This window comes from Lithobates pipiens, unplaced genomic scaffold, assembly GCF_037356315.1.
Source record: "Lithobates pipiens isolate NorthernLeopardFrog02 unplaced genomic scaffold, aLitPip1_a1.2 Scaffold_18, whole genome shotgun sequence".
Taxonomy (NCBI): Eukaryota; Metazoa; Chordata; class Amphibia; order Anura; family Ranidae; genus Lithobates; species Lithobates pipiens.
Genome location: NW_027507758.1, coordinates 530,365,653 through 530,392,640, shown reverse-complemented (window position 1 = coordinate 530,392,640; position 26,988 = coordinate 530,365,653). Strand labels below are relative to the sequence as shown.

The window sequence follows — 26,988 nt, the reverse complement described above, 5'->3', positions numbered from 1 at the left end:
TTGAACATGATTGGATGTTGGAAGTCAGCAGAGCTTCTGCTCATTTACTAAGCTCTGGAGCAACTGCACTTTGCAATGCGCACAGTTTGCCTTTAGTAAATCACCCTATGGTCTTTTCATCAGCGTGCAGGGATATCAATTATTCTCTAAGTAGCAACAATGATGTTGGATTATGGGTTTATTGAGCAAGTATCAACTGCTCATGTAGGTGAACATATGATCATTCACGTTTTCAATGATCGCAAATCTGTGAAAAAGGTCACTAATGTGCTAAATGTGTTCCCTCTTCAATCTGACTTAAAGTGATTCTAAAGATTCTAAATTCTTCTAAAATGAAGGTTTTTTTTTTACCTTCTAGCATTGAATGAAAGGTAGAAAAAAATCTTCAGTGCATGGATTTACCCACGGCCCTCCCCACTACTTACCCGAGCACAATCCAGCAATGGGCACAAGAGCAGCTGCTCTCCCAGGTCTCTGCCTCCTCGTTGGCTAAGAGACAATAGCGGGAGCCATCACAGCCAGTAAGAAGGGAGCAGAGGGCGGGGCCGAGCCTCCTTCTGTAAGTCTTATGGACACACAGAGCAGGGCTCAGGAGTGAGCATGCACGAGTACCCTCATACCAAGCGGCTTGCTATGGGGGCACTTTGAGAAGAGGAGGAGCCAGGAGCACAAGAATAACATTTGTTAATTTTTTTTGTTTAATCCTACCTTTAATTTCACTTTAATCTAACCATTACATAATGATCCCCCTCCCCCCCCCCCCTTACATGGGTTGCAGTGTAGCATTTAAAGAGGAATAAAGCCATCCTAAAGTAAAACTTGTACGTTCACATTGAGTGTTACTATTCTGCTATGTCAAATAAGTTGCACTAATGTGAAATTAGAATCAGCAGACATAGGGGTTGATTTACTAAAACTGGAGCATGGGCAAGATGTATATGTTGAAATGTTGAACCTAAAAAAAAAAAAAAATAAGGCAGGATGTATAGAACTAAGACATCATCAAATCCCCAAAAAAACAAGCATTTTTAAAGGAGAAAGTGACCCAAGGAGTCAACTGCAACCTTCACTTGAAATACATGAACCCAATCTGGAAGGATGTTCACGTTACCCATATAGTAGGTGTGCTGGTCAGCTGTCCACAAACTTTTGGACATTTAGGCCCCTTTCACATGGGCTGTCCCTTTCACATGGGCTGTCCCATGTCACATGGGCGAACAGGCCCGCCTGTCATTTATTCACTTGGATGTGATCGGACCCTGCAGTCTCCTCTATGGAGAAGCGCATGTCAAGCAGACACATGTCCACTGATACCCACCACCATCCAATCCAGTCCGCCAAAAAAAAAAAAGAAAAAAGGCGGTCTGTTTTCATCCGATTGCCGGGACTGTGGGCATGTCTGCTCTGCATAGCAGAGTGGACACAGACCTGTCATCTGCCAGATCAGCTAAGCTAGTGGAGTCCGCTTAGCGGAGGTGCCTGTGTAAAAGGGGCCCAAGTGTATTTAAGCAAACTACAACACAGATGGAACCAGCCTTAACATTTAAGTAATGCTCTGCTGATAGCTCACCCTAGGGGTGGCTAGATCATACACACATTAACAACCATCCTTGCAAGCCCATAAGTGACCTTAGGTTTATAGGTTGTTTTTTGAACAGTCTGCAAATAACAGCTACATCACAAAAACACAAACACAGATTTTATGATAGCATGGCTTGTTCTCCGAGTACTGTGCTAAATTTTATTTATAACCTGAAAATGCTAATATTGCAGTAAACAAGAAGAAATGCATTGGAACAAAACACTAAATATTACCCAGAAGCACTTGAGGGCATTTCATTTCCCATGACATTTAAAAAAAAAAAAAAAAAAAAAAAAACACCATTCTCTTTAGTTTGATATTTCCTCGCCAAAGTACAGAAAGAAGGCACTCATCGGCTGTGTCAGATGGATTGCGGCATTTGTCATTTATGAGATCTCTAATGCTCAACCAGTAGGTCAGAGCCACACTGTATGCATGACTGAAGCAATATGTCTGACCTCCTGAGAAATGCATATGTCTGACCCCGTAAGAAGTTCATCCTTTATTTTATTTACCACTGCGGGGCCTGCGGTGATAGACTACCACAAGTATACCAGTTCAGAAGAAAGAAATATAGTCTGAAGAATATACCAAGATATAAAGTACTGTACATGTAAACCCAATAACAAAAATCTCATATTAGCTTTAAATCCCAGCTTTGAAAGTAACTTTTATTTTTTGTTTTAGTAATATTGCTGCAGCCTTATGCCAAAAGTCCCTTTTCTTAGCAGCACATTGGAGATCAGGACCACTGGGGGTCAATTTACTAAAACTGGAGAGTGCAAAATCTGGTGGAGCTCTGCATAGAAACCCATCAACTTCCAGGTTTTATGGTCAAAGCTTAATTGAACAAGCTGAAGTTAGAAGCCGATTGGCTACCATACACAGCTGCACCACATTTTCCACTCTCCAGGTTTTAATAAAATCAACCCCACTATGTTCTGTGCAAAAACAGTAATCCAGATCTGCAAATGGTCCCACACGCCCCTGCACAGTCAAAACCAGGCAATGTTCATGCTGTCTGGGCAGGGAGATCAGAGTTGTTTTTAGCACCTTGCTTTTGCAGAATACACATGTTAAAATGAAAGAACCAAATAAACAGCATTTGCAAATAGAGAAATTCGATTTATTGGCTCTGTGGTTAAACAGTCATGGATTAAAGCCATGAAAATAAAAAAATTTCAATTTGAAATTTTATTTAGCATGTTGCTAAACGCTTAATAAGACATCAACACTACAGCCAACATACTCAGGATTTGTTGTTGCTTTTTTTGTTTTGATTCTTTAAATACTTGGTGATAACCATGTTGTAAAAGCCAAAAAAACAAATAGTGGCTATGGTGTAATGCTGGTTTTAGGAATGTTGACATGATCCTTAGAAAGATGTCCATAAATGTGCAACCTCATTTGGCAAGTCTGGGACTGGAGTTGTCATCCCCAGATGTCATCATGGTCTCTCCACCACGAAGAGATCTACATGTTCTTACTCTTTGTTCTCCATCATGGAGAGTTCCTTGATGACTCTTAATTTCCCGCTAGCGTCCAAATTTCGCTTCTCCCGTATAAGCTCCTCCAGGCTGTGGAACCTCAGGGTATGAATGTTATTTTCTTCCAAGTGGAGCTTCAAGAAATACTGAAGATTGCCCGAATGGACCTCCCCACCTGCTTTAAACTCCCTGTTGCCAAACCTGCACCAGGCAGCAAAGCTCTCAGAGTTAGTCCAGCAGATCTCATCACTTCTCAAGCCAAGGTGTCCACATGCATTCTGAAGGACCAGCTCAGCAGTCAGGGGCCTGTATCGATACCAGCTACTCACCACCCTGCCCATACACCCTCCGCCTACCTCGAAAACATTGTCTTTGCGGATCTCCCCATGGTGCAAGTGTATGATCTGTCCCTGACCAACGTAGACTGCCCAGTGTGGTGATGGGGGAGGAGGGTGGTCTGCAGCAGGGCAAATAAAGAGCAGCTCCAGGAGGTCTCCTGGTTGGCAGAAGGTCAATAAGCCTTGCATAGGATAGACACTGAGGTCCTGACCGTCCCTGAGCTTGGAAAAGATGCATTCCTGACAACTAAAGGCTGAAAACTCAATTTCGTTGAGCAAAAGGTGCCCTTCACATTCGCTGGGACTTTGGTCCCTCACAGTGTATCGCTCAGACTGCCCTCTATCGTCCAGGTCCTCCTCCTCATCCGAGAAAAAATATGCCACCCCAACTCGCAGCTCGTCCTTCTCTATTCCAGAAGGGTCCCCTGTTGGCAACTCGCTGTAATTCAGGTGGGTGATGCGATCCAGTTGATTTCCCATCAATGACAGGACAAGGCAATAACAGCAGGAACACCAGTTCTGCAAGGAGAAAACAAGAATCTGGTTTATTTTACTGAAGGAAAAAGCCCAATAGAAAAGTCCTAAACGATCAGAACAGCAATTAAAAAAAACATGTCAAATCTTCAGAAGCATATTAAGAAGGTAATCAATAGACAGATCTTGATTCACATAAAAAGACATTAATTCAGCCCTTAAAATTTATTCTTTCAATATCAAGCAGCACAAGTACCTGAAACAAACCTGGTATTCAGCCTTTTGCAGTCCCTGGAACAGTAGAAATCAGATTGGAAAAGAGTGAAAAAGCACAAGGAAGCAGTTTGGCTGCAGCTATTCTATGCTAACAAAAGGAAATGGCGATAGGAGGAGAGGGCAGAGTGATCCATAGATATGAGCGAATCCATCTGCCGCTCCTCCTTCCACTATGCAGTCACAGGCTGAGGGAGGGACAAGACCTCTAAAGGTTACCCAACTGCAACAAAGAAAAAACAAATCTACTTAGCTGCAAGACAGGGATGTGTTATGTGGCACAGCTGCGTAAATCTCATGACTGGATGGTGATAAATACAAATCATTTCCAAGGTAAGCTTCTCCCTTATCGGTCTGTATTACAATTGTGTATTTAGCAGTTTATCAGGTGTATAGCTTTGGCTTGGTTTAACGAATAAATGTAATTTATGGATTTATAGGGGTGATTGACATCATAAGTGCTACCAACTAGGTATTTGAGAAAGATCAGAGTGAAGTTTGAGAGTTTAACTTTGACTTCGTTAGTAATCCAAATAAAGAATACTGGGGAAGCCTCTAGCAAGCCTCCCTTAGGCCGCGTACACACGGGCGGACTGTTCGTCCAACTTTGTCCGCTGAACAGTGTTTGGGCGGACAGTCCGCTCGTGTGTGGGCTTTCAGCGGACAGTTTCAGCGGACAGTTGGACGGACAAGGTTTTTCGGAAATTCCGTAAAACTGTCCGCTGAAACCTTGTTTCAGCGAACAGTCCGCTCGTGTGTAGGCTTGTTCGTCAAACAAAGTTGCGCGCATGCTCAGAAAGGATTTTCACACCGAAAGCTATAATGCAGTGTATAGGACGTCGTATTTTTCGTCCCGTCGTACGTGCCGTTCACGTCATCGCGCACGGTTTCAGCAAACTGTTCGTCCGTCGTGTGTGGCCATGTCCGTCCATGCTAAGTTTGAGCGGACTGTTTGCCGAAACTGTTGGACGGACAAAGTTGGGCGAACAGTCCGCGCGTGTGTACGCGGCCTTAGGCTGTTCAGTATTCCACAATCCATGAGATCAAACATCACTTGACACTAAAAACAAATATAACCCTCAAAGACTGAAATATAAATGCAGTTATTATAGCTAAAGGTAATATCTGATTTGACTTTATATTCCTGGATTGCTGTTCTATAATTTGATTACTGTATCTCAGTATATTCGGGAAATCCTATAGCCACACAGATTGAATTACATCTGGTCAGTCTTAAAACTTGGCATCGGACAAAACGCGATGGATTTGGTTGTCGGAATCTCCGACCGTGTGTACAAGGGCTAAGGGGTAGATCTGAAATGAGTGGAAGCTCTGCTGATTTTATCATCCAATCACGTGCAAGCTAAAATGCTGTTTTTATTTTCTTTGCATGTCCCCCTCGGATCTACAGTGACTTTACTTTCAAGTGCACTTTCAGTGAAAAGTGGATTTTGCTTTAGTAAATAACCTCCAATGTCTTGAACTGTCTTCAGTGTAAAGAAGAACAAGGAGTCCTGGAAGTGATGGTTTGGCCCCCACAGAGCCCAGAACAACATCAGTCTGTCTGGGATTACATGAAGAGACAGAAGGATTTGAGGCAGCCTTCATCCACGGAGGTTATGTGGTTAGTTCAAGATGTTTGGAACAACCTACCTGCCAAGTTCCTTCAAAAACTGTGTGCAAGTGCACCTAGAACAGTGATGGCGAACCTTGGCACTCCAGATGTTTTAGAACTACATTTCCCATGATGCTCAACTACACTGCAGAGTGCAGGAGCATCATGGGAAATGTAGTTCCAAAACATCAGGGGTGCCAAGGTTCGCCATCACTGACCTAGAAGAACTGATGCTGTTTTGAAGGCAAAGGGTGGTCACACCAAATATTGATTTGATCTGGACTTATATTTTGTACAATTAAAGGGATACTAAAGTCCCCCAAAAATATATAAACAAAACATTTGTTTACTCAGTTTAGGCCGATACGTATTCTTCTACATTTTTTTATTTATTTTTTTGTAGAAAATATCGCAATAAGCGTTTATTGATTGGTTTGCACAAAAGTTATAGCGTCTACAAAATAGGGGATAGTTTTACGGCATTTTTATGAATTTTTTTTTTTTACCAGTAAAGTACTAGGATTATGGTGGACAGATAGGACACTTCTGGCGCTATTTTGGGACCATTCACATTTATACACCGATCAGTGGGGTGGGGTTAATCCAGGGGTGCCCAACCTTTCGAAGATGCATGCCTGGATCTTAAGCGACTTGGTAACCAGTCGCGGGCCACAATGAGCAGAGAAGGCGGATGAAAGGTCCGTACAGAGCGGACACAGCCCACTCTACTCTATGGGTCCTCCGATCCACCCTGACCGAAGGGGATTGATCCCCTGCTGTTTTTTTTTTTTTTAGCGAATCAGATTGGAGGTAGGCGGGTGTAAAAGGACACAAATCCGTTTACATCTGCCGTTTCATAGAGGGGAATGGAGGGTCCGATTGAGTTGTACCGATTGTGTGAAAGAGGCCTTTCACACTAATGCAGCGCAGTGCACCTGTGTCTTTCCTGCGGGTTTGCTACACTTTGTCATATACTTCTGTTATAGCCTGCAAGTGTGGTGCACTTTCTGAAAGCTCACTAAATCTGCAGGCAATAACAGAAGTCTATGCCTCAGTGCAGGTAACCTGAAGGTGCACTGCACCTGCGGATCAGTTTGAAAGCAGCCCAGTAACCACTGCGCAGATATGCCCATATATACACTGCAATTTTAGTAATAAACTGACCATTAATAACAGTCTTCCATTCAGGTATCACCTGCTGTTGCTGTTCCCGGCAGAGTGCATTTGGTATCACTCCGCCTGTGGCAAGATATGGCGCTATACAGGAAGCATCAGCTTATACAGCTCTACTCCACAGCTGCTTGCTTTGCCGGCTTCATTAACAACACAGATGCTCTGTGATGGTGGGTCTGCAACCCATGATCTGGGGTTGCCAATCTGCCATCCCACAGAAGGAGTTTGCGGGCCACATCAGAGGGCTCTGCTGGCCACATGTGGCCCCCGGGCCACTGGTTGGGCACCCCTGGGTTAATCAGTAGGGGACACTGCAGGGGTTAAGTGTGTCCTAGGGAGTGACTAACTGTAGGGGGGGTGGGCTACGTGTGACATGACACTAATCACCGCTCCCCATCACAGGGAATGGTAATCAGTGTCACTAGGCAGCACCGTGAGGCGCGATCGTCTCACGGAGAGGAAGAACGGGGAAATGCTAATGTAAACAAGCATTTCCCCGTTCTTCCTCTCCGTGAGACGATCGCGGGTATCCCTGCGGACATCGAGTCTGCGGGACCCGCAATCACACCCACAGAGCTTGCGGTGGGCACACGTGCCACTGGTGGCGAATGCGTGCCCACAATGCCGCGTTTTAAAGAGCAACGTACAGGTACATTGATATGCCTGTACGCGCCCTTCTGCCGACATATATGGGCATTAGCCGGTCGGCAAGGGGTTAAACATTCTCCTTCTCCTTGTAGGGGAGCAAGATCACTTACACAATGGGGGAGGTTTACTAAAAAGAAGAGTGCAAAACCTGGTGCAGCTTTGCATAGAAACCAATCAGCTTCCAGATTTTATTATCAAAGTTTAATTGAACAAGCTGAAGTTAGAAGCCGATTGGCTGTATGCACAGCTGCACCGGATTCTGAGTGCTCCCATTTTTAGTAAATCTTCCCCAATAAGTTAAGAGAGTTAATGTTTGAGAATTGTGGTGCATGTGACTGCGATATACGGGAACTGCTCTTACTCCGTCAATGGAAGTTGCTGTAAAAGAGCCACAGTGGGAGTACAAGGACGACCCAAACAAGTTAAAAGAATATATAAGAAACACTTTTTTTTTCTTTCCTGTTTTCAGTAAAAAGGTGTGCTTTATAACAGTGTGCTGGATTATAGACTTGGTAAAGCTGTATTATTTAGAAACAGCAAGAACTAGATTGCTTCTCCCACCCATAGTTCTCTATGAGAGATCTGCCTGTATGGTCAGCCCTTTATAAATGCAGGCTGCACTTCTTCCTTCGTAGTTCTGTGGTTAGCCTGTGCTATGGGTTGTATATCTATAGGTTAGATCTTATCTGATTAAACACAACAGGCTCTCTAATACTCTACAATTATATAATACTCTTATTTTTAAAACACACCTGTCATTACCTAGACAGACATACACAAAATACAGAAACCCTAAAGTGCTGACGTTTATGAATGGCTATTGTAAAACAGAGAAAGACTTGTTATGCGACTTTGATGTCCAAAGTTACATGACATGCGACACAAGTGTGAACGGAGCCTTAGGGTTTCTGGGGTGCTCAAGAAGTCATTGATGCATGCCTGGATCTAAGGGTGCATTTAAATTTAAAGGCTTTGTTTTTTTTTCTTTTGTTAAATTAAAAAAAACTTAAAGCGGAGTTCTACGCAAAAGTGGAACTTTCGCTTATCCATCTCCTCCCCCCCTCCAGTGCCACATTTGGCACCTTTGGGGGGGACGGACAGGTACCGGTTTGACAGGTACCATTCCCCTCTTCCAGGAGACAGGGCCGTGGCCCGATCTCCCAGAAGTTCGGCCCCCTCCTTTCTGCACCGCCGGACCAATTAGAAAGAGAAGTGAGCTTCGAACATGCACAGTATGGAGCTCAGCTGTGAAGCCGAAAGGCTTCACTGGTGGGTTCCCTCACCAGGAATGGAGGCGGCTGCACCAGAAAACCCATCCGAAGATCGCCTGGGATGCCGACCCATCATTAATAAAAGAAAAGAAAGGAGCGCAGCTATACACGGTCATGCGTTCCTTCATCTACTGTAAACGAAATGAAATAAAAGCGATGTGCTCTCTTTCTTACAATATATAAGCAGTGGTGCAACCTCTATTATTGCATTACCAAGCAATAGGACATCTAAAACCAACAACATTTCCAGTGTGCAAACCTAAAAGGCCACAAACTAAAATAACATAAAAACCAAGAAAGGGAGGACTTCACTTTTATTTTATCATCCTATGGAGTCACCTTTGTTCGCAGGGACTAAAATGGTGTCTCCTTAGACCATGTGCATCAATAGACACACAAATCCCCATACCCTAGTCTGTCAAAGGACTCCCCTGCTCTTCCTTCCCCCCAATTTCTCCAAAATAACAGACAGACTGGAGACTGCGTTGTCCACTGGTAATGTATTCTCTAGAACAGTTTTTCAACCTTTTCAACACAGAGGAATCCTTGAAACAGTTCTCCGGTCTCAGGGAACCCCACTCTAAAAATTAGAAAATCTACAACTCATGATACATTAATGTGATGGTCAGTGGGAATAATGGTCCTTACACTTGTGGTCATTGGGAAGAATTACCTCCTTACAGATAGCTAAAAAGATCAATGGTGTCAGTGGGAACTTATCTGAGAGGCAGAAATTGCCCCAATGTTGAAGGAACCCCTAGCAACCTCTGGAGGAACCCTAGAGTTCCATGGAACCCTGGTTGAGAATCGCTGCTCTAGAAGATCTGATCTTCAGAGAAGCAGCAATGGAAGGGCTAAAGCCAGCAGTATTTAAAGCTATAAACTGGAAGTGGTCGAGTGAGAATTATGGTTATTCTATTGTGCTCAATGTATTCAGTTAAAAACTCCTGAAGGTTTATTGCTACGCTAACTATGTGGTGTGGTAAGAAGTTCCAAAAAAATTTGGAATATCTGGATGGAGTCTTCAGCTACTAATGCAGATTCTCTGGACGACTAATGAGTTTCAGGCTATGAAATTTGTTCCTCCTTAAAGCGGAGCTCCACCTTAAAGTGGAACTTCCGCTCATTGGAACCCCCCCCCCCCCCTCCGGTGCCACAATTGGCACCTTTCAGGGGGGAAAGGGGTGCAGATACCTGTATAGTACAGGTATTTGCACCCACTTCCGGCATAGATAGCAGCAGATTCTGCGGGTATTTACGCCACTTCCTGCCATCCTTTGCGATTCGGCACTGCATTGCTTTAACTGACAATTGCGCGGTCATGCGGCACTACACCCAAACAAAATTGATGTCTTTTCCCCACAAATAGAGTTTTATTTTGGTCGTATTTGATCATCTCTGTGGTTTTAATTGTTTGTGCTATAAACAGAAAAAAAAACGACAATTTAAAAAAACAAAAAACAAACACACACACACACACACACACACACACACACACACACACACACACACTATTTTGTACTTTTTGCTATACTAAATATCCCCATTTTTTATTTTAAATTTCTCAGTTTAAGACAATATGTATTCTACATATTTTTGGTAATAAAAATTGCAATAAGCGTATATTGATTTGCGCAAAAGTTATAGCGTCTACAAAATAGGGGATAGATTTATAGCATTTTTATTATTATACATTTTTTTACTAGTAATGGCGAGGCGTAATAACACTAGGGGGCGATCAAGGGGCAATTGTGTTTCCTGTGTGCGTTTCTAACTGAAGGGGAGGGGACTGACCCAGAGGAAATGACAGATCGTGTTTCCTAGCTATTAGGAACACACGATCCGTCACTCCTCATAGAACAGAACAGGAATTTGTGTGTTTACAGAGTTAACCCTTTAATAGCCCTCGATGTTAACCCCTTCCCTGCCAGTGTCATTAGTAAAGTGTCACTGGTGCCCAAAAAGTGTCAAAAGTATCAGTTAGTGTCCTGACTGTCCGTCGCAATCCCGCTCTAAGTCGCTGACTGCCGCCATTAATAGTAAAAAATAAAATATCCTATAGTTTTTAGATGCTATAACTTTTGCGCAAACCTATAATATACATGCATACATATATTTTGGCCTCAATTGATAGAGAAATTAGAATTTTTACATTTTTTCTTTATTGGATACATTTTACATAGGTTAGACTTGATGGACTTGGAGTCTTTTTTCAACCTCACCTACTATGTAATAGCAGAAAGTAAAATAAATAAAAAATATAAGAACCACAGAGGTGATCAAATACCACCAAAAGAAAGTTGTGTGTGTGTGTGTGGGGGGGGGGGGGGGGAGAGAAAGACGCACATCCATTTTGGGTACGGAGTTGCACAATCACGCAATTGTCAGTTAAAGTAATGCAGTGCCGGTATCGCAAATAATGGCCTGGTCATCAAGGTAAGCCTTCCAGGGCTGAAGTGGTTAGAGTGTTGCTAAACCCAGGACCCTGCATTCACTATACCTGGTCTCCCACAGTGCACAGAAATGCAATTATTTTAGTTAATATAAACTTCTAAATACCTTTTCTCATCACCAGTATATATAAGTCTTGTGACTTCTATCAGTGGCTGGTTAAAGCTTGTAGGAGTTTTTTAATTCTACTCTGACTGTCCTATGAGGCTGCAGGACCCCCAACTTTGTCTGGGGAGTGCTGATTGGTCCAGTGCTGATCACATGCACCCTCCCAGGAAGAAAAATACAAATAAAAAATAACACACACACACACACACACACACACACACACACACACACACACCTTTAGCAATACACACCAAACTGAGCATGTGCAGAGTGACTCCAAAGGCTCTGTCTTATCAAGAGATGGATTGGGGACTATAGTGTGGAAAAAAAGGGGAGGATGCCTTTTTCAGATAATTTTAGGGAATGATGAGTGAGTGAGATTTAAAGGTCATGTCTGGGCAATATACAAAAAAAATGCAGTGCATCTAGGCTGTATGTAGGTACATACCCCCATGTTTATCTCGGCTTGCTACAATACAGAAAAATGGCAGTTGATCCTGCCACCAATATAATTGAGGTTTTAACTTTATGTGCACTCTTCTCTGTGGACTACAGAACGCCCCACCCCATGTATGTTGATGAGAAAAGAAAGGGGGATTCTGCAGTTCACCAAAAGAGAAAAAAGGAAAAGTCTGATAACGCAGACTGGGATTTCAGAGCAGAAAGGGCATTGGGGTTGATTTACTAAAACTGGAGTGCAGTACAGTACTGGTTCAGCTCTGCAGAGAAATCAATCAGCTTCCTGGTTTTATTGTCCAAGCTTAATTAAACAAGGTTAACCACTTCAATTACGGGCACTTTACCCCTTTCTTGCCCAGGACAATTTTCAGCTTTCAGCGCTGTAGCACTTTGCATGACAATTGCGCAGTCATGCAACACTGTACTCAAACTGAATTATAATTTTCTTCCCACAAATAGAGCTTTTGGTGGTATTTGATCACCACTGGGGTCGATTTTTTGCTAAACAAACTAAAAAAGACCAACATTTTTGAGGAAAAAAAAAAAAAAGGATGGGCACTAATAGGTGACACTGATCAGGAGCTACTGACAGGCATTACTGAGTGGCATCTGAAGGGCACTGACAGGCATTACTGATGGGGCACAGGCTGGCAGCTGATGGGCACCTCTGATGGGGTTGTGCTTCACTGAGAGGTTCCCTTATCAGGAATGGTGGTGGCTGCTCCATGGACAGGTAAATGTCCATATATTAAAAGTCAGCAGCTGCAGCATTTGTACCTGCCGACTTAATTTTTTATGCGGAGGCTGGACCTCCTTTTTAAAGTGGAGTTCTAGGCTTATTAAAAGTCAGCAGCTACAAAAAGTGTAGCTGCTGACTTTTAATAAACAGACACTTACCTGTTCCACAGTCCAGCGATGTGGCCGAACGGGGGTGGGGGGGGGGTCACTCCTCTCCCCCTCCTCTCCGCCGGCGCCTCCATTGCCACTCTGGGAACCCAGCCGTGACAGCTTTTGGCTTCATGGCCGGGCACGCACGGCGCATGCGCAAGACGTGCGCGCTCCCGGGGTGGATAGGCGATCTCCTGGGACACGTGACAGATCGCCTAGAGGGAGGGGTCGCCTAAGGCAAAAAGAGGAGTCACCTTGACGGTCCCTGGGCGGAAGGAGGAACTGGGACAGGAAGTCCATCTCCTAACAAAGCCCCCACTCCCCCCTCAAAAGAATTACGTGACAAAATGTGGCATGTAAGGGGGTGAGGAGTGCTTAAAGCAGAAGTTCCATTTTTTGGGTGGGACTCCGCTTTAAGATCGTGAGGGGGGGTTGAATTGAGATTGCAGCTTTTTAGCGATTAATCGTGCAGCTCTAATCAAAATGTGGGTTTACATAAAGAAAACTGTAGCTTCTGCTTACAATAAACCTGTCCATTGGTAATGAGTTTCTAAACTGTCCATACAATAAAATAAATAAATAAACCACAAACAGTATGTTGGCGTGTGGTGGATGTATCTGTACGCACGTTGGAAGTAGTGGGGGGGCCTCAGGTCAACTTTTGCATCAGGGCCCACAAGCTTCAGGCTACGCCTCTGGCTATCACTATATTGAAGCCGGAGATGAAACCAGGTTCCTCTGCTGACGCTGGCCGTTTCATCACTTGGCTCGACTACTAAGCTTACCTGTATCAATTTACACCTTTAAAAAAAAATAAAACAGAAGTGCTCACTTCTGACCTCCAGGTTGGTGTTCAGTGCAGTGCCAGGTACCGGAGGAGTCGACACTGTGTGACTTTGTAGACGTTCCTATTTCCCCTGGGAGTGGGCAGAACAATGGCCCCTTCACATCCCACACTTCTGGTAGTAATGTCAGATTCCTGTGTCCCCTGTTGTGCTCTGAGGTTCCTTTTGATAGCTGCTATATCACTAGAGGACACAGCAGCAACTTAGGGGTTGACCAGAGGAACCACAGAGAGTGGCAGTTGACGCAGGAATCTGACACAACCAGAAGTGTCAGGTGATTATGCTAGGGAGGCTGCAGCATAGATCAGAGAAATTGGCAGCAGGACAAGCAATTATAAAGCATCTATTTTTGCTCAAGCCATGTTTCCTAAATGCTTTAAGGTCAGGAGTAGCTTTAAATAAAAAATGGTCCAATAATAAGGTGTCCAACACCTGTTAAAATAGAAAAAGCATATTTTTCTGCAATACTTACCTTGTCTTTGGCGTTGTCCCCACAGGCACTCCATGTCAACCCCCAGTTGTTAATGATGGCCAGCATTCTTCAGTTACTTCTAGTGAACCAGAGCATCAAGGACCTGTCCCCTAGGGGGTTCATCATCATGTCACTTGGGCTTCCTGGAGAATCAAAGTCGATTTCTGCTGAGGCCAACAGATGGTAGGCCAGTCACCAGATTTCAGAGATTTGCAGCATGGATGTGTAGCTGACAAACTGCAGAAACTTGCTTGAAGCAATCATGTTAAAAAACTATTTGTGGAATGTGGAAAACACGTCTGGAAGAATTGAAGGAGGCACTACCCAGTATTAGTATAGGAGTTTCTAATGTCACTCCAACTGTACACTACAAGACCTGAAGACAGCAGTGCGCTTTGGTCTCTGAACTTAAAGCGTTTGTTACCCTGACACTTCATATTCCTGATATATGCCTGCTGTAGGATGTACCTGTATGAGAAAGTATCCTGTTCTTTGTATTGCTTCCTTTATGTGAAATCTCTGGTGTTTCTGCCAGTCCCTCTGCTTTCCTATTAAAAACTGACCATACCAAGCAGGAGAGCACACCGTGGTCAGTTCTCTAGCTATGCTGGGAACTCTGCGTGCCCTTCTTCAATGATTAGACTTGTCCTGACACCCCTTCCCTGCTGCACAACCATTGACTGGAAAGTTCAGTGTGCTGCTGCTTCTATTCCCCCAGCTCTTACGCAGCTGAGAACAGAGGGAATGTGATCACTTATAAAAAAAAAATTTTTTTTTTATATATATATACAATATAAAAATATATTATATTTTTTTTTATGTCCGGTACGGATAAGGATGACAAACAGGGTTAACATAAACTCACCACTTGAAATAGACCTGAAAGTGTGCCTTGGTCTAACGTACGGTATACCAAAATAAGGGGGCATACCCTAGATAAGAAATGAGGATTAAATGAAATGAACATGAAATGAAGTGAAATGAGTACTCTTGTGAGGAGTATGATGCCTTGAGAAATGCCCTAAAAAGGGGATGGGAGGGTGGGTATCGCACACAGGAACCGACAAGGAACACAGCAGAATGGGCTGATTAAATACCCCTCCGGGCTCCTCCCATAAATTCCGGCCACCATACTGGCCGACAAGGAACACAGCTGAACGGGCTGATTAATTACCCCTCCGGGCTCCTCCCATAAATTCAGGCCACCATACTGGCCTTCTAACACACACATATACATACATATATATATATACATATACATATACATATACATATATACACACATATACATACATATAGTAAGTGGGCTTTCGATTAAATGATTGCTAACTAGAGGTCAATGGTCATGATAGGGAGCCCATCCTTCCTGCTCCTAATTTGACAAATTGGCCCAGGGTGCTGAGTGAGCAGTGCCAGTTGTATGCATACATGTGGCCACACAGTGTTAAAGTCCACTGTCGTGCAGCCACATATATGAAAGTGGCCAGCAGCAATAGGTTGAGGAATATAATAAGATAAAACTTTTTTTTCTGTTTTAGATAGGGTGTGGAAGGGTTAGTCTCAAGTTTTTTATCGTGTCCATGCTGGGGAGATTTATCTATTTGTCCTGGTGACCACAGAACGTTAGGGGGAAATCCAAAATTTTACAGCGATCACTAAAACAAGAGATAAGGGCAAGGAAGCTTATGATGACAAGTGTGTAAGGGTAGAATTCCCCTCACTTTAGGGAGATTTTCTCTCACTTCCTGTTGAGTCTAAAAACCCTGACAATCAAATTTTGAGTTGTTTCCAGAAGAAAAGAAGGGGGATCTTCCAAGAGGGACACCTGATCCGTTTTGTTTCCTTCCCTTTGTAGAGATCTCTTGTTGTGTTGTGTAAGTTAGTAAGGAGATCTCCATTAGGCCAGATTTTTTGTGTAGAGCACAGCATTTTCCATATAATAGACCTCCATTAGGACAGGTATTTTTTAACAATGCAAAAAAAAGGAGCACACACTTATGTAAACCCAACACTTAATATTCCATATATGTGCCTGCTGTACCATGTACTCGTATGAGCGCATCCTGTTCTTTGTATTGCTTCCTTTGTATGAAATCCCTGTCAGTCCCTCTGCTTTCCCTCTTTGCCAGCGGATCCACATGCTCAGGCTGATCCCAGATGAGCGGGCAATGACAAGTCCATGTCCGCTCTGCATCAGCCTGCTCTACTCTATGGGTGGTCAGATGTAAACAGACCGCCTCATCCGATCCGCCAAACGGATGGGGGAACAGATCCCCCATCGGTCTGCTTTTAGCAGATAGGATCGGATGTCGGCGGGTGTAAACAGACACATGTCCGTTTACATTCCGCATCTCCATAGAGGGTATTGGATGATCCACCCGTGTAAAAGGGACTTAAAAAAAACTGACTACACTAGGCATGAGAGCCCAGTGTGGCAAGTTCTCTAGCTGTTCTGGGAACTCAATGGGATTGATTTACTAAAACCAGAGAATGCAAAATCTGGTGCAGCTGTGAATAGAAACCAATCAGCTGGCAAGTTTTTTTTTTTTTTTGGCAAAGCCTAACTGAACAAGCTGAAGGTAAAATACGGTTGGTTACCATGCACAGCTGCATCAAATTGTTCAGTTTTTAGTAAATCAACCCCATTCCAATGATTAGACTTGCATGCGCCCCCCCCCCCCCCTAATACAGGGAAGCTCGGTGCACTGCCTTTTTCCTCCCCCAGCTCTCAACAGTATAAAAAAGTAGCTTAGAGGGTGTGCGATTACTAATAAAATGTTTTTACATATACTTTAAGCTTGGGCTCCTCTCCCAGCATTATTGCCACATAATTGTGAGACGCAGCCTCACTGACTAACAGTAAGGCGTGAGAAAGTTATACATTCAAGCAGAGGTAGGTGCACCCCTAGGTGCCTGTGTTTTAATTGTTGCCTGGGTTCCAATAGAGAACATTTTCTCTCACATTATGATCGGATATCTGACTGGAAAATAGCCACAATAAGAAAAACACAGCAATGAATACCTGGCAGAGGTTCTAACTATGGAAGGTGAGCTTTCAGAGTACACTTAAAAACTGGTCCCTGGCATTTCTCCAGTCCTGAATATTTCAAAATATTAGTATCACTTTCACATGAATTTGACTTGTATTATTATTTAGCCAAGAGAAACATGTATGGATGTCACTGTGGAACTCCTTCTGAAAATGCACACTGCCTGGCTGCTACACAACCATTTAAAATCATTGTTCTCAAAACAAGCATGCATACTCTTCTCAAGTTGAAGACTCTAAAAACAATTGATGAAACTGCATATGAAAGATAGCCAGGGAATCAGTATTTCCAGAAGCAGAGGTAAGTGACCTACATATCTGTCCCATCGCAGGTTTCCTTTAAATGTATTTTCTGGTTAATAAACTGGATAGAATATCTGCCCAAATCATTGCAGACTTGTCTGAGCCTGAGACAACATGATTATGAGAACTGGTCTGCTCAGATAAGCAAGCACAACAAGGTGTAGCTACATAGGCTTCCCGCAGGATGGAAATGCAACAAGTTCATTGAATATTGTTATAGTTAGTTAAAGGTAGGAAACCTCAGCATTCCAGCTGTGGTGGAACTACAAATCACATCATGCCTCTGCGAGTCATGCTTGTGGTTATCAGTCTTGCAATCCCTCATGGGACTCAGCAGCACACAGCAGGAGTACCAAGGTTGCCAACCCCTGAACGACGATTGAAGTTATTGGAAGCGATAACCTGCTATGATCCTTTTGTCTATGGTTAACAAAAGATAACTGCAGACAATCCCAGATGACAATTCTCAAGGAAAATAGAGATTGGATATGAGGGATACCTTTGTCTGATTGCTATTGATTCCTCCAGCTTAAGCTGGTGATGGAGTTCATTGGCTGTGCCCTTTTGTCTGCAACAACAAACACGCCTACTCTGGCGATCCAAGCATACAGATTTATACAAAGCGCTTTCAAAAGAAACCATTTTTTTTGGGCAGTTCAATATAACTACACATATCTATGACCAACTTAAGCCCTTTTCTCAAAGTTCCTACTAACCTCTCATAATTCTACAGGTATCCCAAGGAAGATCAGGTCTGACAACTCAATGCCTGAGACCAACAGCACAGCAAACTCTTATTTAACCAAAGAATAACGTGTGCAACCAAAAGAACATTATATAGATTATAGATGGGGGGGTGGATCATATAATAATGGATTCAGAAGTCAGTTTGTCTAATCCAGGAGCCAGCTCCATAGACGAATAGTAGAGAGAACCTCAAAAGTTAGGTGCCTGCTGCAATTTTAAGAGGAGCATTGGATACCTGGGCTCCTGGGAATTAGTCCACCCTTGTAATGCATTCTATATATACTGTATAAAGGAAGCCAAAAAAAAAAAAATATATAAAAAAAAATAAAAATAAATTATATATATATATATATATATATATATATATATATATATATATTTTTTTTTTTTTTTTTTTTTTTATTAGTAATAATAATTCCCGAAATCACCTGGTACTGCATATGATTGCTTCATCCAAGACCAAGCAGTGCCTTGCCAATTATTTAACAAGCAAAAATTGAATATTTTGTTTAACCTAGGAAGTATTCACTAGTGTATACTTGGAACAGACTTCCAAAGGCACGAATCAATGAAGATTGATGGAATTTAAACATGGTTGGCACAATGGATCTATAATCCAAAAAATAAAATAACGTGAGTGTGTTGGGTGGCAAAGTTGATGGACCACTCAGTATTTTTCTGCCACCTTTCTTCTATGCATGTCTACATTACATACTGGCACTTTAGCTTGATTTTGGTTTCATCTATCCAACAGTACAGGTAAACATAACAAACACCTAAATCAGTAGCATGGCGAGGGATTGGGGAAAGTCTAAAAACCAACAATCGATCAATTACATTTCAGCTTACTATTGCCATATGCATGAATGATTAATTCTAATTGCTTCCTGTAGGACACTTGACATGTTGCTCTTTGCCTTGTCAAAGAATTTTGACAGATCTAACACACTTCTATGAAGATTTTTTTTTTTTTTTTTTTGGGAGGACGGGATCAAAAGACTGGCACAAAAATTATATATATTCCTAACTAAGCAACAGAAAACAATGCCTTGCTAGAAAGACATGGTCAGATGCTGTATGCAATTTTTCAGCAGCTTGTGAAATGTACAATTGATCTGAGATTCCAATACAGTTATAGAGGGGGTGTTATTTGACAAACCCCCAAGTGAGGGCAGCACCATACACATACACACACACACACACACATACACACACACACACGCACACAGCGAACGTATACATAAATACCTTTATATGCCCTTTGCAATATGGCTATTAGCAGTGCACTGTGGTCTAGAAGTTAATAGCTATCGAAGTGATGCAGAGGTGCTGGTGTCAATGTAATCAATTAAGGTGAAAACTGATCCTTGCTATATCAATAAAAACAGAGGTTGTTATTGGCCATGTATCACTTGCTAATGTATTTACTGTGCAGAAAATTGTATAACAAAATAGCTGTTTAATATAAGACACAGAGTAACAATCTAGAGACTGTTTACATCAGAAACGTTATCAAAGCAAATAAACATGATAGGAATGAAATAAGTGTGAGATTAAAGACTGCAACTGGCAGAGGGATATACTGGCATTTTATTTTGTAGTACAAATAAGCTGATTGGACAGGCTAATTCCTATAAAATGGACAATAATCAATGTTATCCCACCTGTCACAGACACCTATGTTAGCTAAATCATTGCAATGTGTATGCTGTCTGCAAGACGCTATAAATGATCTTCTACAAGAAGGCTCTGCGTAGCTATCTGCAGAACACAATGTGCCAATACTGTTGACTGCCCAGTGTGATTAACTGGGTGCAAAGCTGATCTGTTGAGGATGGTAGGTAATTGGTAAAGTTGAGTGATGGTTGGAGAGAGGGCTCAGCCTCAATCTGCTTTGTACACCATAAGATGGTCTCTCGATCCCTGTAGAAGAAAGGAGGATGGCATTTTTTCTGCCAGCTAACCAGGTTACTCTGGGCTTTATTTGGTGTGAATCTGATATTTTTTAGGGTGGTAGGCAAGTGTTCAGTGATTGTCTTTAGAAGAGTGATCTAAGCTTCAGCCTGCTTAGTAGACTGTCAGATGTTCTACTGAACCTCTGAAAGAGAGGAGGGTGACAACTGCACTACACTGCCAGGTAACTGGGAGTACAATAGGTTTTATTGGGTGAAAGTCTGATCTGTTCAGGATGGTAGGTCATTACTAAAGTTGAGTGCTTGGTGAATGTCTTTGGAAGAGAGGTCTCAGCCTCAATCTGCTTTGTAGATCATCAGGTGGTCCCCTGACCCCCTAGAACGGAGGAGAGTGGCAAGAGCACTGCCAGATAACCAGGACTATCCTAGGTTTTTTTGAGTGCCTGGCTGATCTGTTCAGGATGATAGGTAATTACTAAAGTTAAGAAATGGACTCCAGGAGAGAGGTCTCAGCCTCAATCTGCTTTATAGACCCATCAGATGATCTTCTGATCCCTTCGAAGGATGGCAACATCACTGCACGCTAATCAGAGCTATCCTGGGATTTAAACTGATCTGTTCAGGATGGAAGGTAATCATTGAAGTTGAGTGATGGTCTCTAGGAGTGAGGTCTAAGCCTCTGCTTTGTTGACCACCAGAAGGGTGGCACATGCACTTCCGGCTAACCAAGTCTACCCTGAGGCGGCGTGTCCTTCTCCAGTCCCTTGACATTAGCACCCCAGTGTTGGTGTTCTATCTCCAAGAGCAATCTGACCATCCAGGAACCTGCACCCTCATCAATGATCATCTGTACCAGTGCCATATCTCCAACAACTTTCCTTCTAGCCACGGATCACAAGGGCATGCCTCAAATAACCATACAGAGGCAATCTCATCTAATACAGCAATGAAAAAGTACAGTAAATCAAAGCAAGCCCCATCTTTCATTGGAGCAAGCAACAAAAGGATCCTGGAGCGCCTGCCAAGGTTTTTCTGCCACGGTTTGGAAGTATGAAGGTTGATGGTCTCCTAACGTAAGGCCCTGAGCTACAGAGGTGATCTTCAATCATCTGATAGCAAGATGTTCTCTTCCTTCTTCCAACACATGGATTGCAGGGTGAGCTCACACATAGTCTGTCCCTGTGCAGTGGGTCACCCTGTGGTGAGCTTGGTGGGTAGAGAGGTTGGTGCACTGTGCCCTCCCCGAGCTGTACCTGCACTCAGCCAGCAGAATAGCAGCATGCACCCGGTTGTATCAGGGCTCATTAGCACACCCATATGCAAAGCGCACGCACCCCCTAGTATCAGGGATTATTAGCACACCCATATACAAAGTGCATGTACCTCCATGGCATCACGGCTCATTAGCACACCCATATGCAATGTACATGTGCCTACATGGTATTAGGAATCAAAGTGCATTCACCCCCAGGCATCAGGCTCACCAACACACCCATGTGCAAAGTACCTGTACCTCCATGGTATTAGGGCTCATTAGCACACCCATATGCAAAGGGCATGTACCACCATGGTATCAAGGATCATCAAAGTGCAATCACCCCCTGGCATCAGGGATCACTAGCACACCCATATGCAAGGTGCACGTACCACCATGGTATCAAGGATCAAAGTGCAATCATCCCCTGGCATCAGGGATCACTAGCACACCCATATGCAAGGTGCATGTACCACCATGGTATCAGGGATCATCAAAGTGCATTCACCCCCTGGTATCAGAGCTCACCCATATACAAAGTGCTGCCTAGATCACCCATCTGGATCACCATGCCAATACCCATACATCTCCCTGGAAGAAATGCCCATCTTTTGCCCCCATGGAAGAGGAGATAAAACTTGTGCAGGGGTTAATAAGGCTAGATGGGGTCCGCTTACCCTTGTGGCTATGCCTGCAGAGGTAGACAGAAAATTCCTAGAGCCCCCTCGTCCTAGCCATGGGAGAAGGTGAAGGGATATGCCCCCAGCGGCCGCCGCTCCGCCAGCTTCTCCCGATCTCCCAGCAGCCGACCGTCACCGGCGACAACAAGCAGCTACTGGGCTCGCAGCCCGTGTGAGTGCAACTACAATGAGCTACGACTTTTCTGCGCCCGCCCAGCTCGCCGCCCATTGGCCCGCCGGCCGCGGAGGGGAGGAGCCGCAGCCCGGTGTGAACAATGAGCCAGCTGCTGGGCTGTCAGTCAGGCAGTGGGCGGGGCGCCGTGTCAGTGCCGCTGCTGGGCTTTGATGTGTACTTTGTCATGGGCAGCGCAGCCCTGGCCGGGATTAGTGACCCCCCGCCTTCATTTACCGGCTGCACCCAGCGCTTGTCACATGTCATTCAATGGGGCTGATCTCCAGGGAGGTAGAAAACACACACATCCAGGCAGATCTCTAGTTAGGAACACATCCTTAAAGGGTATGTCCACTTTTTTAGCCAATTTATAACACCTGCTTTATACAGCGAGTAAAAAAAAGTATTGAGCATGTCACCATTTTTCTAGGTAAATATACACGATATTGTCAAAAGTATTGGGACACCTTCCTTTACACGCACATGAACTTTTATGACATCCCAGTCTTATGCCCTGTACACGCGGACTTTCCGACAGAAAATGTGTGATAGGCTCGTGTTTTCGGAAAATCCGATCGTGTGTGGGCTCCATTACTTTTCCGTTGGAATTTCCGACGCACATAGTTTGAGAGCTGGATCTAAAATTTTCCGACAATAAAATCCGATCGTTTAAATTCCGATCGTGTGGAGATAATTCCGATGGACAAAGTGCCATGCATGCTCAGAATAAATTAAGAGACCACAGCTATTGGCTACTGGCCCGTTTATGGTCCGGACGTACATGTTGTACGTCACCTCATTAAGAACGATCAGATTTTTCGACAACTTTGTCCGACCGTGTGTATGCAAGACAAGTTTGGCACAAAATCGGTCTGAAAAAATCTGATGGATTTTGTTGTCGGAATGTCCGACCGTGTCTATGGGGCATTAGTACGTAGGGTTCAATATTTAGTTGGCCCACCCTTTGCAGCTATACCAGATTCAACTCTTCTGGGAAGGCTGTCCACAAGGTTTAGGAGTGTGTCTATGGGAATGTTTGATCATTCTCCCAGAAGTGCATTTGTGAGGTCAGTCACTGATGTTGGACGAGAAGGCCTGGCTCGCAGTCTCCACTCCAATTCATCCCAAAGGTGTTTTATCGTGTTGAGGTCAGGACTCTGTGCAGACCAGTCAAGTTTCTCCACCCCAAACTCTCTCATCCATGTCTTTATGGACCCTTTTAGACAAAGGGGTGGAGGGAGGATTATGGTGTGGGGTTGTTTTTCAGGGGTTGGGCTTGGAACCCCTTAGTTCCAGTGAAGGGAACATCAAAAAGAGAAGAAAAGATTGGTTGCAGGCTTGAATCCAAAAGATGCTGTAGAAATGTCTTTATTGACAAGCACGGTTCTTTTCGCGTGAAACGCGTCAACTGATCATCATTGCAATATTGTCTGGCTCATGACAATAAAGACATTTCTACAGAATCTTTTGGATTCAAGTGTGTGATCAATCTTTTCTTCTCTTCTTGATATTGCCTATGATCAGTGTTAATTTTAGTCTTGGGACTAAAATGGCATTTTAGTTTTAATCCCATTTTAGTCTTCTGCAATTGTTTTAGTTTTAGTCATATTTAGTCGACTAAATCTCCAGTACATTTTAGTCGACTAACATGTCCTACGTTTTAGACAACTAAAATCTCCAGTAGATTTCAGTAATTGTAATTTAGTTGTAGTCATAATCTTTTAACTAAAATGGCTTTTAGTTTTAGTCGTATTTTAGTCATCTCAATTGTTTTAGTTTTAGTCGTATTTTAGTCGACTAAAACAGTATTCATTTTGTCGACTAAAATGTTTTAGTCGTTGTAGTCGCCTAAGTTAACACTGCCTACGATGATGAGTCGGGATTAGCATCTTAGATTGGGTGTGTCCATTTTTTGCTTGAAGCTGTGTGTGCACCCTTGTTCTGTTTCCAGTGAATGGAATGCTTAAGGCATCGGCATATCAAGCTAATCCATGTCTTTATGGACCTTGCTTGGTGCGTAGTCATGTTGGAACAGGACAGGGCCCATCCTCAAACGGTTCCCACAAAGTTGGGAGCATGACATTGTCCAACATGTGTTCATGTGCTGATGTGTTAAGAGTTCCCAACCCAACCCCTGAAAAACAACCCCACACCATAATCCCCTCCACCAAATGATTTAGACCAGTGCACAAAGCAAGGTCCATAAAACTGGTTGTAAACCCTTACAAACCACTTTGACCTACAGGTAAGCCTAGATTAAGGCTTACCTGTAGGTCCAAGAAATATCTCCTAAACCTACACGGTTTAGAAGATATTTGCCGAAAGACAGGCACCGCTGTCTACGGCGCATGTGCCATAGACAGCGGCGCTCAGGCACACTGAGCGTGCCGCAGTTAATGGCGATATGCCGCAAGTGGCGGCTCCAGTGCGCGGGAGTGACATCATCACGGCTCCGACGAATGAAGCACCGGAGCAGCGAGACCCACCAAGAAGATGGAGGCTCTGGACTACAGGGGACAGCGGTGACTTCGCTGGCTCCTGTGTCAGGTAAGTGACACATAATGGACTACTATGCGATGCATAGTAGTCCATTATGCTTTACCTTTGCAGGGAATCAAAGAGGAAGTAAACCCATCAGGGTTTACTTCCTCTTAAAGACATGGATGAATGAGTTTGGGATGGAGGCGCATGACTGGCCTGCACAGAGTCCTGACCTTTACAAACAGTCTACTGACTGGAATGGTACCAGCTGATTGGAGAAAAGCCAATGTAGCAAAACTATTTAAAAAAGGACCAAGATACATCCCTGGGAATTACAGACCAGTTAGCCTAACATCAATAGTATGCAAGCTCTTGGAGGGGATAATAAGGGACTTTAACCACTTTCAGACCGGACCATTTTGCTGGTCAATGACCAGAGGTCTTTTTACAATTTGGCACTGCGCTGCTTTAACTGGTAATTGCGCGGTCATGCAATGTTGTACCCAAACAAAATTTGCGTCCTTTTCTTCCCACAAATAGAGCTTTCTTTTGATGGTATTTGATTGCCTCTGTGGTTTTTATTTTTTGCGATATAAACATAAAAAGACCGCAAATTTTGAAAAAAAAAGATATTTTCTACTTTTTGTTATTAGAAAAATCCAATAAACTCAATTTTAGTCATACATTTAGGCCAAAATGTATTCAGCCACATGTCTTTGGTAAAAAAAAAGTAAATAACTGTATATTTATTGGTTTGCGCAAAAGTTGTCACATCTACAAACTAAGGTACGTTTTCTGGAATTTACGCAGCTTTTCTTCGATCTCATTTCTTGAGGTGCTAAAATGGCAGGGCAGTACAAAACCCCCCCAAATGCCCCTATTTTGGAAAGTAGACCCCCTAAGGAAATTGATAAGTGCCATGTTGAGCCCATTGAATATTTTATTTTTTTGCCTCAAGCGATTGAATAATGACAAAAAATTTTTTTTTTTTTTTTTTTACACAAAGTTGTCACTAAATGATATATTGCTCATGCATGCCATGGGCATATGTGAAATGACACCCCAAAATAAATTCTGCTGCTTCTCCTGAGTACGGGGATACCACATATGTGGGACTTTTTGGGAGCCTAGCCGCGTACGGGGCCCCCGAAAACCAAGCACCGCCTTCAGGCTTTCTAAGGGCGTAAATTTTTGATTTCACTTCTCACTACCTATTACAGTTTTGAAGGCCATAAAATGCCAAGATGGCACAAAACCCCCACAAATGACCCCATTTTAAAAAGTAGACACCCCAAGCTATTTGCTGAGAGGCATGTTGAGTCCATGGAATATTTTATATTTTGCCACAAGTTGCGGGAAAATTACAAACTTTAATTTTTTTTTATTTTTTTTCACAAAGTTGCCACTAAATGATATATTGCTCACACATGCCATAGTCATATGTGAAATGACACCCCAAAATAAATTCTGCTGCTTCTCCTGAGTACAGGGATACCACATGTGTGGGATTTTTTGGGAGCCTAGCCGCGTACGGTGCCCCGAAATCCAAGAACCGCCTTCAGGTTTTCTAAGGGCGTAAATATTTGACTTCACTCCTCACTACCTATTACAGTTTTGAAGGCCATAAAATGCCAAGATGGCACAAAACCCCCACAAATGACCCCATTTTAAAAAGTAGACACCCCAAGCTATTTGCTGAGAGGCATGTTGAGTCCATGGAATATTTTATATTTTGCCACAAGTTGCGGGAAAATTACAAACTTTTTTTATTTCTTTTTTTCACAAAGTTGTCACTAAATGATATATTGCTCACGCATGCCATGGGCATATGTGAAATGACACCCCAAAATAAATTCTGCTGCTTCTCCTGAGTACGGGGATACCACATATGTGGCACTTTTTGGGAGCCTAGCCGCGTACGGGTCCCCCTAAAACCAAGCACCGCCTTCAGGCTTTCTAAGGGCGTTACAGTTTTGAAGGCCATAAAATACCAAGATGGCACAAACCCCCCCAAATGACCCCATTTTGGAAAGTAGACACCCCTAAATTTAGGGGTACACTAGTGAGACTAGGTAATAAATGGCGAATGCCCTGAAACTATAAAAAAATAACTAACCAACCAGCGTCACCTGTAACAGTTATATGGTGATCACTGGTGAAAGGGTTAACTAGGGGGCAATCAGGGGGCTTTATGCGGTAGTATATGGGGGTCCCTGGCGCTATAAAAAGTTGCGGCGAACCTAAATACCTACCTGCCTAACTAGCGTCACCTGTGACACTAATACAGCGATCAGAAAAATGATC

The 26,988-nt window shown here is 43.3% G+C and overlaps 1 protein-coding gene across 1 annotated transcript; it reads right to left on the bottom strand.

The window, feature by feature from the left end:
• Positions 1 to 2,686: 2,686 nt before the first annotated feature.
• LRATD1 (LRAT domain containing 1) lies at positions 2,687 to 22,205 on the bottom strand. The gene is made up of 2 exons (XM_077488808.1): positions 22,029 to 22,205; positions 2,687 to 3,926 (listed from the first exon to the last, which is right to left on the bottom strand). The coding sequence occupies exon 2, from the start codon at positions 3,885 to 3,887 to the stop codon at positions 3,066 to 3,068; it is 822 nt and encodes a 273-aa protein (XP_077344934.1). The 5' UTR covers positions 3,888 to 3,926; positions 22,029 to 22,205; the 3' UTR covers positions 2,687 to 3,065.
• Between the last annotated feature and the right edge of the window lie 4,783 nt (positions 22,206 to 26,988).

Excerpts from the sequence above, each read along its gene's own strand:
- LRATD1 (XM_077488808.1), bottom strand. The coding sequence starts at position 3,887 with ATGGGAAATCAACTGGATCGCATCACCCACCTGAATTACAGCGAGTTG.